This window comes from Xiphias gladius, chromosome 3 (genome assembly GCF_016859285.1).
Source record: "Xiphias gladius isolate SHS-SW01 ecotype Sanya breed wild chromosome 3, ASM1685928v1, whole genome shotgun sequence".
Taxonomy (NCBI): Eukaryota; Metazoa; Chordata; class Actinopteri; order Istiophoriformes; family Xiphiidae; genus Xiphias; species Xiphias gladius.
This window is the reverse complement of record NC_053402.1, coordinates 9,292,532-9,305,580: the sequence shown is the minus strand read 5'-3', so window position 1 is coordinate 9,305,580 and position 13,049 is coordinate 9,292,532. Positions and strand designations below refer to the sequence as shown.

At 40.3% G+C, this 13,049-nt stretch overlaps 1 protein-coding gene across 1 annotated transcript in view; it reads left to right on the top strand.

Annotated features, from left to right (window-relative positions):
- llgl1 (LLGL scribble cell polarity complex component 1) overlaps window positions 1-13,049 on the top strand; it is a 38,951-nt gene that overhangs the window by 6,487 nt on the left and 19,415 nt on the right. The window contains exons 3-5 of the mRNA XM_040118425.1: window positions 10,666-10,747; window positions 10,877-11,037; window positions 11,266-11,412. Coding sequence (XP_039974359.1) covers window positions 10,666-10,747; window positions 10,877-11,037; window positions 11,266-11,412 — 390 coding nt within the window. The remainder of the gene's footprint in view (window positions 1-10,665; window positions 10,748-10,876; window positions 11,038-11,265; window positions 11,413-13,049) is intronic.

Below are 13,049 nucleotides of genomic sequence, written 5' to 3'. Positions count from 1 at the left end.
AACTAAGATTAATTGAGAAGTCAATTGAAAGACAATGAAAAACTAATTTTTTTTTTTTTTTTTAAGCAAAAATACAAAACATCTGATGGTTCCAGGTTCTCAAGACAAGACATTTGATGATGTCACCTGTGCCCTAGGATAATGAAGCGGCCAAATAGTTGGCAGATTATTTGATAATGAAAATATTTCTTAGTCGCAACATTTTGAAAAGGAAAAATAATAATCTTTTGAATTGCTTGTAACTCTTGGAACCTGGTTGCAACTAGACTTTGTTTTGTTTACATGGGGAACAACTGCATTAGATCACGTTTAAGCAGTTTTACTTGCATCACAGCAAGCTGATTTGTAGCGGAAACCATTTTTAAGTAATGGAAACTAGATAGTGATTTTTAAATTAAATTATTATTTTTTTAAACGTTAAAGACGCTCTCTTATTTTGTTATTTAAAAATGGTGGATGTCAGGTAGGGCAGCGACTGACGATTATTTTTATTATCTACTAATCTGCTGAAGGGTATGTCTTCAAATTGCTAGTTTTGTCCAACCAACTGTCAAAAAAGCCAAACATACTCAGTTTACAGTCAGAGAAGACAAGCAGCAAATCCTCACATCTGAGAAGCTGGAACCAGAAAATGTTTGCGTTTTTTTTTGCTGGAAAAATCCCTGATACTTGACTGAAATGATTAATCGATCGTTGATCTATAATCAAGTAAGTAGTTTCAGCTCTAATGTCAGGGCATCAGTGGGGGATCGACAATAATAGACTTCAGCATGAGTTTTGTTCTGAAACTCGAGTTAAGTTGTAGTGACAGCCTTCATTTTGAACAATTATGTTTTTGTTTTTTGTTTCTGTTTGTGTGTATCCACATTCCCTGATAATCTCAGAGACTGACTGACTTGGGTTTGACCTAGAGGATCTGCTCGTACTGTAATTCTCTCTCTCTCTCTCACACACACACACACACACACACACACACACACACACACACATCCAGCCTGTAGTGCCAGATGTGTGGTTCGGCTCTCACACACTGACGCCTGAGCAGTGCTGTTCGGTCTATGTGTTGAGAGGTAGGAGCAGAAAGCTTGACAGAGTAGATGTAGTTTATTGACTCAATTACAAAGGAGGAGTGGAAACTTGCAAAATTTGAATTTTTTTTTTTTGTGTGAACTTCTGTTTTCGGTGCTGGCACGATTTCTCCTCCTCTCCTCTTGTTCACATGTGCTCTCTTTCAGCCTCTCGCTCGAGTTTCTCACTTGTTCTTTCCTTTTCTCCTTCTCTCGCTCTCTGTGTGTTTATAAAGGCAGAGTCATATTACGTCTTGAGAGTTTCTGCTTTGACCACAGACTGGAGCTCAGCAGAAGGAAGAAGACAATGCGGTGTGGAGTTTTTTTGTGTATGTGTGTATGTCGACAGAGATCATGTGTGGGGGTGGTGGGGTGATCTTGAGGAGTCTGTCTCCTGTCATGGAATGCATGTTGCGTTGCCCTGGGTTAACCCTCCCTCTTTGTGCGTGCGTGCGCGCGTGCGCAGATTGGGTGAGTAAGAGCTTTGTTGCTTAGTCTAGTCTTAATAAAGGGAGCTTTTGAATTGGTTTCCAAGACAACCAGTGCAGTTGCCTGGGATGAGAAGTGCTTGCAGACTAGAGGGTTTTAAAAGTCTCCAGCTCAACACACCAGACACCAGAGTTTGTGGGTAGAAACGTGTCAGTTATTGGTAAAAAGGTCAAAAAATAGTGCCTACACTACATGTTAGACACAGACACACACACACACACACACACATACACATCTATCTTTTGGCTAAAACTGTATGCAACTGGGCTAAAGTTTTATCTGGACAAGTACAGATAAAGGACAGTACGTGCATAATCACACTGATTTTGTGACCATGAAGCTTCAGTATTTGCGATCCAACAGCCAGAAGAACGAGTTAATATTTACACACATACACACACTGTAGAGCTTTGATGTGTGTTTGTGGGTGTGCCCCAGCCGTCAGCTCTCCCTCTGTCTGTCTGACATCCTGTTGGTCACACACACCACACTGTGTGATCACCCTGTGTTGTATTGATTCATTGGATCTTATTTCTCAACTAGTTGCAAATGTGGGAATGTGTTTGCCTGTAACATCAGAGGCTTTGTTTTCCTCTTATTTGCATTTCTTCAGATTTTACCAGCAGTTGACCAGTTTTGTAGTTACTGTGGTCTAGCAGTGTTTGCTGATGTCATCGGGTTGCCATTTGATTTTGGACTTCCCTGAAACTCAAGGGAAATTTTTACTGTCACGATGTGAATCATGCTGTTCTGCACTCCAACAGTACCGAAAAATACGGACTTGAACGGCGACTTAGTTAAAATTGATCTTTTTGTTTCCCTAGTTTCTTGAACCTTGACCCAAGTTGACTGTGACAGCTGCTTTGGCTTAACGTGAAGGAATCTTGAATTGTTTATCCATCCACAAAGTCAACAAAATTTTTATAGTTTGTGGTGAAAACAGTAATTTCCCCATGTGCCCGTTGGTACCACTCATTTCCCTTTTTAGTTGTATTGCATCTCCAGCTTTTCCTGCCATTGCCCCAATAATTTCCAGCTTTTCATTTGTCAAATTTGTTTTCATGCTTAGCTGCACAGACTGTGGTTTGTGTTACAGGCTAATTTGTGGACTACTACAAAATGTCACGTTATAAAACCTACATTGTTTTTTTATTTCTGATTGTGTTGAATAAATCTGTAAGTCAGTATGTAATGGTATGTTTACGAGCAAATCATTGGGATTCAGCTTTTACCATTCCTGCAAGCCTTCACTTCTTCCTCTGTATTTCTCCTCTCCCACACACTACCTCCTCTCCACTTATTTTGCCATATAAAGTATTTTGTCTGTCACTGCACTATAAACTATTTTTGGTCCTTCGCTCTCTTACTCTTTTTCTCACTCCTCCTATCATGTTTTTGTTTTGTTCCTCTCCTGTCCCCATCTTTTTTTGTGTCTTTTGTTTTTCTCATTTTGTCTGTCACTCTGTCCCGTTTGCTATAGTTTGTTCCTCATTGATATTCCTGAAGAATGGCAGGGCCTTTAAACCCCCCCGTCCTCTATGTCTTACACACCCTCTTCACCCTCCTCTTTCCCTCTCTTTGGTACGTGTTGGCCTCCTCCTCAGCCTCACCCCCACACCTATACACACTTACAGATAAATGGACACACACACTCGCTTGCCCAGTTGGCCACAAGTTGGGGGGGTCTGTCTGTCTGTCGGGATAAAGGGTGGGGCCTCTCACCGAGTTGGACAGAGTGGATAGGTTGTTGAATGCGAGAGTTAAGGAACCTAAAAGACAACATCTATCTGAACTGGTGGGTCAGAGTTGTGTAAAAACAATCAGTCCCTGAAGGTTTGAAATGGGTCACTGAATTAAACGAGGGAAAGTGGAGAAGAAAATTGCAGAGTAATGGTAGTGCTAAATTGGTACTTGATACTACCACAATTACCTCCCTAGTACAACTTCATTGGCACTGTTAATAATAGGCCTATTAATGTAATGTTACACCTTGATAAAGGATTGAGTTTACTTAAACTTACGACTAACAATATTGTTTAAATAAAATTAATTTATTTGACAGTGACTTTGACTCAAGTAAAAAATTTATCTTGTTAGGATCTACTAACATCAATCCCTTTTGTTGATATTGATCCCTTTAAATGGAGCTGGTGGCTCGGTGAGGCTGTATTAATTCACACCCGTGCCTTGAGCTAAATGTTAATGTCAACATGCTCACAATGAGTGTGTCTGAAATAACTCATTTACTGTATAATGCATTTACTTTGTGGCATTTTATTTGAGTGTCCAAATTGTAAAGTTAAATATCTATTACACCCTCAAAAATTCCACAATGGAGTAAAAAAACCCCTTTATGCTAACATCCCAAAATGCAATGTTCAACATGTTTGCCAGTGTTTTAACATGCTAACAATATCTAATTAGCACTAAACACAAATTACAGCTGAGACTGATGGGAATGACATTAGTTTTGCAGATATTTGGTTATAAAAGTGCTGTACAAATCGAATTTTGACCTGTGAAGGGATCACCAGTGTTATCACAGTTCATCCCGAGGGAGACGTGAGTATCTGTACCAAATTTCATGGCAATTCATCCAGTAGATGCTGAGACATATCACTCAAAACCCCACATGTCAAACTCATTTTGGTGCTTGAGGAAAAGTCAAGGGATCACCCTGACTTTTGTCAGTGAGTGGGATTCATCCTCTTGACACCATGAATGCATGTACACAATTTCATAATCCATCCAGATATATTTCAATCTGTACCGAAGTGGAAGACTGACTGACATTGTCATCCTGGAACCACAACAACCTTCTGAAATATTTAATGTTATTCCTTCTGTTCCTTTTTACCTTACTTTTTCTGTTATTGACATTATTCATAATAGCAAGAATACTGTACATAGAGGCAGCACAGGTAGTGATATTTTTCCCAGAAGAGTAGTGCAAGAGGGGTCATCAGTGTGTGACGTTATGGTTGAACAAGCTCTCTTCAATGGTTCCAATGGTGTGTGTGTGTGTGTGTGTGTGTGTGTGTGTGTGTGTGTGTGTGTGTGTGTGTGTGTGTGTGTGTGTGTGTGTGTGTGTGTGTGTGTGTGTGTGTGGTCAGGTCTGAGTGCTGCAGTGTCAGGGAGAGCATGCACTGAGTTAGTGGGACAGAAAGGGGGGTGAGGGAGGTGGAGAAGTACTAGTTGAGGGAGAGGATGCAAATGAGACGGGATTGTTTCTCTAGTGTGTGGGTGGAGTTGTTTGGCTTGTCTTGTTGTAGGCTGCCTTTTGCCAGACATCTGAAGAGTTTGTAATTGTCTGTGTGTGTGTTGCTATGTGTGTAGGGAGGAAAGGGAGTTGGAGAAAATGCTAGCAGATAATTCCTCAGAAGTTTAGAACATAAACTCCTTTATGAACTTTTTTGACCTTTTGTCTGGAATAGATTGTCTTATTCTCTTTCTGTGTGAGCACAACTTGTACATTTATCCATGGGTTTAGCGATCCATCCTTCATTCCAGTCCATCCCTATCTTCTATCACTTTCGCGCGTGCGTGTGTGTGTGTGTGCGTGCGTGCGTGCGTGTGTGTGTGTGTGTGTGTTAGAGGGCATGCTGGCTGTTGTCTGTGTGTCCGCATGGAGGACAATACCTTCTGTTTGTCTGTATTCAGACCGTGAAATCGCTTTATCCTTGCTAACGCTCTCTCTCTGCATCGCCGGGCAATTGCACTGTGTGTGTGTTTTGTGTGTATGTGTGTGATTATGAGTTACTGTAGGCCTCCATTGTGTACCTTTCGGGGTTCTCTGGTGAGCAGTGTAGCAAGTCTTTGTGTTATACACTCAGAACATGCAGGTTGATGAATGGTTTCCTTGCACAGCTCAGCAGTTATACCAGTGTGTCATTCAGCAGGTTGCTCAAAGATTTAAGTTTCCTATGCTGAATTCTTTTTTTTTTTTTCTGAACTTTTTGTTACTTTTTAAGGAACATCCTGAACATTTATTTCAAAACTTTATATATATCAGCAACTTTGAGTGTGTACTTATTGTCTCACTTCATTTTAATGCTCTCAATTTTCATTTCAAAATTGGATTGAGGAGGCCTTTGAATAACTGCTTTGAGTCAGTGATTCTATCTTCTAGCTAGAGTACTGACCTTCCTGCCTTTAGCCTCTAATGTTCGTAGCGGGGCATCCAGAGAGTTCTTTCATCTGTCATTTCTGTTTTGGTTTTTTTTTGTAAGCCACATGTCTTGAATTAAAGCATATTTTTTATGGCATGTTTTGAAATGGCAGATTCATCAGTCCTTGATATATCAGAAGTGTAATCAGAATAAAAAGAAAGGGAACTGGCCGTCACTCAGTTAAAATGGAGAGGAGTGTTACTGAATTTTCCGTTACGCTAGAATGAATCCTAATGACTTTGGTGATCCCCTGACTTTTCCTCTAGTGCCAACATGAGATTGTTTTTTGGTTCTGATTTTTAGTGAAATAGAATGTACTTTGAATTGGGTGCAAACTGGCAAATGTTACTATGTTCACACACTAAACTAAGATGATGAACATCTTCCCTGCGTAACATCAGCCTGTTAGCGTTGTTGTGAGCATGTTAGTTTTAAGCCCTGCTGTGACTAAGTACTGACTGACAGAGCTGCTAGTATGGCTGTAGAATTTTAGGCTTGTTTTTAGTTTTTTAAAATATGTTTGTGGTTGCTAAAGTGCACAAAACTATTACCTACCATCCGGCCATTTTCGTCATTGTGTTGAAAAAACATTAATGCGCTAAAAATTCCTTTAAATGCCCATCCCCAGTCATGGGTTAAAATCTCATGGTTAAATCACTGTAGACTGGAAGCAGATTGATCTGTGGCTACATATGTGTTCATGTGACCTTTACTCATTTATACAAAATATACCAGCAAGTTTATGTATCTGTATTTAAATTACCTGTCTGGCAAGGTAGTTGCAGATGAAGAGAGAGGAAGGGTGACACATTTGTTATCTGCCCACAAACAATAGAGGACCTGTAACTTTGGCCAATGAGCAGATCCCTTGGGGGAGGGAGCTTAATTCAGAGGAGACACACACACACACACACACACACACACACACACACACACACACACACAGCCTTCCTTAGTGAGGAATTGATGACATCATCAGCGGGAATCCCTCTACCAGCTGTCCTCTGACATCACCAGAACCAGGAAATGTGTATGTGTAATCTGTGAGCCTTGTGCCACATTTGAGCTGTCAGGTTTTTTACTTGTCTTCGTCACACACATTTAATGTCTTCCCTCTTAATTTATAATAAAAACCTCTGCTTTGACTGTCAGACATATTTATTTGGGGTTCTGTGGAATGACAACGTCCTGAAATGGCCTACCATCTCTCATTCCCCCCCCCCTTTCAGAGGGGCACACCAGCCAAGTGTCAAGCCTTTGACAGTCTTAAGTAGTCATTAGTGTACTTATTTTTTTCTCCACGCACTGACAGCTTTCTTAGCACTCTTTTTTTTCACAGCCTGGTCACATTTAGGTGACCTGCTGTATAGCCTTGTGATGAATGAGCTGTGGTCATCATTACATAGCTGAGATAGAGGCACAAACCACAGCCGTCCATTTGCTTCCAGTCCCTCTGATCTTTTTCACTCAGTTGTAGAACTCTGATTTTCTCTGTTCACTTACTTTCCTGTCAGTTTTCTCACTTCTGTCTTTGGAGCAAGGCAGTACAACTGCTTTATGTTTTTCTGACTCTTTTCTTTGGTTTCTGTCATCTTTCTAGCATACAGATATTTCTCCTCAGTTCGTTGACATCACTTTGCTCATCTAATCGTGTTGTAACACAGCTGTTTGACACATTTTGTAGTTGCAGGTTCACTCTGCCCTAGAAGTAGGGCTGTGCGAAATGACCAGAATCTCATATCCCGATAAACTATAGGTAATTTCGTATCGAGATAATGATACATATCACGATACAGCACATTTTCTCTATATTTAATGAATAAACAGGTTACATAAAATGACCACATGGAAAAGCCTATTTCTTAATACATTTTGAATTATATGCTCGACAAATAAAAGGTACTTACTCATATTTGTTTATTTTTCTCCTTTTTATTTAGAACTTTTGTGCAAACCTTCAATTAAGCATGTAGCAAAATCTAAAATATTAATGTATAAAATACAAAAAGGTAAATAGAAAACACTTTTAGACTAGAATGCAAACAAAATACATATAGACTTAAAATATGAATATGGCCAAAAATATCAGAACCAAAAATACAATAGTCTTTAACAGTAGACCTACCCCCCTCTTTTAGGTACAAGCTCCTTGTTTTGTCTTGGCTGGTCGGAGTCCTTCTCCTGTTCAGAATTACCCCGTTCTGTGTCATGTTCACTCTCCTGCATGTTTGTTTGTGTTCCCATGCCTGCATCTGTGCCGTGTGGAAGAACGCAAAGCCTCATCCAAATGATGAAAAATATTTCTGTAAAGAGTGTGATTTACGACACAACGAAATAAACGATAGAGCATAATATGAAGCAATAGATGTTTTTCTATCCTCACGATATATATCGTGATATTTCACAGCTCTGCTTGGAAATATGCTTATTTATTTTCTTGCTGAGCGTAAGATGAGAAGATTGATACCACACTCATTACTGTCAAGTAAATACTGCACAAGGTGGCAGCTAGCAGCCATTTAGCTTGGCTTTGCATAAAAACTGTAAAAAGCTTGCCTATCTCTGTCCAAAGGATAACAAAATATGCCCACCAGCACATAGCATAGCCCCCTGTAAAACTGCAAATTGACGTTTTTAAACTTGGTATTTGTAAGGACTAACCAAACAAAATATAACATGTTAATTAGCGAGTTAACCGGCTATTGGCCATAGCTACATAGTTAGCATATTAATGTGAGAGTGGTATCAATCTTCTCATCTAACTCTCGGCAAGAAAACAAAGCATATTTCCCCAAAATGTCAAACTATTCCTTTCAGGGAGTAGAATAGTGGATATATTTCTGTAGCTGTTTTTTTTTTTTTGTCTCTAACTTATCTGTCCTGGTTCCATTATCTGGACTTGAATTGGTTCATGACCCATGAATGAATGTTTCTCTCACACCTCCACCTCCAGCTGTCTGGGGCATGTGTTATTCCAGTGAATAAAACCCAGGGACAGGAAGTGACAACACTGAAGGAATGCTGGTATAACACTCAGCTAGGCCTCTAGGGGATCAGGACAGGGAGGGAATGAGCAAAGAGGGATTTAAGTTGAGCAAAAAGGTTAAATTGAAAGTGGGGAATGTAGCTGAAGGTATATCGCTGACTTCCCACATGATTTTCTGGGTATCATACAGAGCGGAGGGACAAGTGGAGGAAAAAAAGAGGAAGGTCTGGATTTGGAGAAATAGTTCCCTGTGCATGCTGAAAATACGAAAGAAAAAGACCAGTGCTGATAGAATAAAAACATTAAAAGAAGTGAAAAGAGGACATTTATCTAGTTATAATTATTTTTTTTCTTAGATAAAACTGAGATTAATGAAGACAGTGGTGCCGTTCTTCCACAAGACAGTGGTGGTAGGAATAGAGAATAAAAAGCTTTTTACACAGTCGTATACAAACATGAGAACTCTCAGATTTCTCAGACTTATTTTTCTGCATTTTTAACTCACATTCCTACAGGCTTATGTAAGCAGTGTGCTCAAGTGTGTCTGTATTGCTCACATGTGTGTGTGTGTGTGTGTGTGTGTGTGTGTGTGTGTGTGTGTGTGTAGCTGCTAGCGGGTGTGTGCTAATTCACAGTTGTGTACATGGCGTCACTGTTAAGAGTAGTCTTTATTTTATCAGTTCGGCTTCATTTACTGGGCTAACAAAGGAAGGGCTCTGTGAAGATTGGTGTTGATTATACACAGTCACACATACAGAGCGGTGGTTTTGAGCATCTGCGTCATCTGGCTATGGTAATTGCTATGAGCTTTGTTATAGTGTTTCTGATTTCTCCCCTACTATTACTGCTAACCAGTATGTTTGTTCTGGTTTACAGCTCAGAATTACCAGTTTGAACTGTGTTCAAAGACTTGAACTCTGGCCTCCCAGTCACACATTTTAACTCTACTTTTAAAGAGAGTGTTTTGAAGAATGGATTGATGCTTTAAGTATTCTTCTGCGTGCGTGCGTGTGTGTGTGTGTGTGTGTGTTGTGCCTTTTTTTTTTTTTTTTTTTTTTTTTTTTTTTTTTTTTTGTGTTAATATGATAATGATGCTGAGCAGTCACCAGTGTGTGTCAGAACTATGTAAAAATTGTGCTATACAGCATATGCCTGTCTGGAGGAGACAAAAGAATATGGTAGGTGTATGATTGTTCGTTCTGTGACTGGTCCCTGTGTAGCCCATGACCTTCCACACAGCCATAAATAAAATGTGCCATTTGGTTGGCACTTTTGACCAAAATCTCTTACCCCACCAGAAATGCATATTTTTAAACCATGATGGGAGTCTTAACTGCTTACCGTGGCAGTGTTGGTGACATGCTTGACACATAGTGCTGCAGCTATGAGAGTTACAAGGACAGGGATTGGGCAGGGGGAGAGAGAGAACGATATTTCAGGAGGAGTGGTCAAACTGGTCTGATGCTGTGTGTCTGTTGGATTTTATCAAGCACGTAAGTGCAAACAGTGGAGCTGGCAGATATAATTATTGCTATAAAGAATTGTCAGTATTGTGGGATTTTGATTCTAATACATGTTTTGATAAATCTTAAATGTTGTTTGTTCCTGGTGGTGTGATTGAATCAAAAATAATATAATATTTAGTCATGCATACACGGCCCAGCTCTAGGTAACCCATCTGTGTCAATGTTTCTTCATATCTGCAACCTTGCTAGTGCATGTATTGTTATAGTGTATTTAAAAATATTGTTCTCTGTACTAGTGAGACAACTGCACTTTTTCAGCATTAAAGTGGTTCGACCCATCAAATTAATATCATATATCATAAGATGCATTCTATTGACTGGACTCAATTCCCTAATGGTGGTGGATAACTCTTCTCAGTGTTAGTCTTGTCACTGTAAAGTGTAAACGTATGCTATGCTGTGTATTTCCTTGACGGGCATCCTCGCAGTTACGGGGCCCCTGGTGTGGAGTTCACAGGACTACACAAGGACACAACTGCAGTTACACAGATCCACTTCCTGCCTGGACAGGTGAGCTCAGAGCCAGTGTTTTGTAAGTGATGATAAAAAAAAGAAAATCCCTGTGCAATGTGAGTAAAAATCAGGATAATGCTGGTCAAACTGATGTGTGATGTTAATGTCTGACTTGCTCTGTCATAGGGCCGTCTGCTTTCACTGCTGGATGACAACACCATTCACCTATGGGAGCTGGTGGCAGGGCCCCCAAGAGAGGTTGGAGGGGTTAAGAAAGAGGGTGTGGTCTCTCTCCAAGAAGTGGGCAACTACAGCCTCCCAGGAAGACCTGGCATTGAGAGCTGCAGGTATACGAGAGCCTGTTTATTCTGCTTTAGATTTTGTTATTATTTTTTGCCTTTTAAAGGAATTTAGGAATTTGAGAAGTCAATCCCACCCCCTTCTCTCTATCTGGCTGCACATTGGCGAGTCTTTGGATTATGCACGCCCAAGTTATCATCATTAACATGTATGAGGAGCGAAATCAGATGTGACCACAGCTTCACTCATCCACTTCCTCCTCCTCTTCTTCCCAGTGCCACTCGGGTGACTGTCTTGGTCTTGCTAAGGTCATGTGACCTGCTCTGTATTGGAACAGAGGGAGGGGGCGTGTACTTCCTGCAGTTGCCCCACCTCTCACTGAAAGACAACCAGACGCTGCTCCAGGATCAGGTCACGCAGAGGTGAGACTGTCGCATCAATGACTTCACAGACAGCAAACGTCAATAAACGACGCATATGTTAAATCAGATAAAAAGTGGGATTAGATCTTTTAAGTTTGATGCTGCTACTTTTGCATTGATATTTCTGGTGTATGAGTTTGTTACACTGATGTTACATGGGAATAAATTACAAGTAATCAGTGGTTATCCCAGAGAGTTATTCAGGGTAGGACAAGAAAACCCTCTGAAACATTATTTAGACCTTGAGACACTACACTTTCAACAGTCTACACTGAAATCCGTAAGAGTAATATTCTTTCATAATGTTTATATTGTCACATTATAACAGTCGTTGTAAAGTGCTTCCCATGTTAATCCTATGTAGTTTTTCTCTCTCTCTGCCTAAAACTCTCTTGACTCTCATTTTCTGTATGCCTACTCTCCTGTCCATCCCTGTCACAGTATGTCTTCCCTTCCTCCACACACAGCTCTAGCTGAGCAGGTCGGATACACACAGGCACCCAGAGACAAATATCCCTGTTGACCCTAGCAGCAGCAGGCAGGTCAGGGTCATGTGGTTCAAGGACCATGAGAACAGTCAGATCTCCCGTACGCTGTTATTAGAGAAGAGGAAAGGGAGCAAGAGACATCACATACTGTAAAATATTCTCAGTGCCAGTTGTCAGGTAGCACTGAATAATACAAGTTTTATGGATGTGGTGTGAGTGAGGAGCACTGAATCAGATACAGATAATGGTGCATTTGGTTGGATTGTTGCACTCATTGTTGAAACTAGCACAGAATTGAAATGTAGAGGCGACTGTTTTGGGACATTGTTGACCTGGATATGTATGGTAAATCCTAGATAAGAATTTCAGCAGATGTTTTCGGGAAAAAATATACAGTGCAGTAAAATAAAATAGCTACAGTGTGCAGTAAATCTCAGTGAAGTTGAGCTCAGAAAGGTTTGGATTTGACTTGACAACTCACTTGCAAAAATGTTGACTTTCTTTTTAAGGACCTAAAATCTTAGTTCTCAATCTGCTTTTTATTTTCAGTGATGGGGTCCTACACGAACACACAATTTTCTCCTGAAGTTACAACAGTTTTGGTTCTTTCTCATGAGAAATTCCTCTCTTTGTGTATTTTATTTGCTCTTCACGCGCGTTTGAAGTGGGTGGGGCTGAGTCGGAGAAAGATGATACCACATAATTCTGTGTGTACCCATCAGGATATAGGATTTAAAATGTGATTATCATTGCAGAGCTGTTTGCTTTTGATTAATTGGCACCTACACAGTCCTGATAATGCTGATTGGCTGAGTTTTAAATAGAAAAGTACCCCCCCCCCTCGACCAATAACATGCTAAAACACTGGAAAACCACATAAACAAAGAGAAACTGTGGTCACAAATAGACCACTACCAACACTGAATCAAAGACATTTAATGGTATATTTCTACAGGGCTACAGTACTGTAAAATGTTTCTGCCCCCCCCCCCCAACATTCATGCAGCTGTGTGCAGCCATGTATGAAAGTTCAGCAGAACTGAACTAGAGAAAAACACTGTGGGATAGTGGTTTTAGAGCACAGACCCCAAAGATGAACTGGCAATGTGTCCTTATAATTGAAACATACACAAAGCTGCATAATAGAAA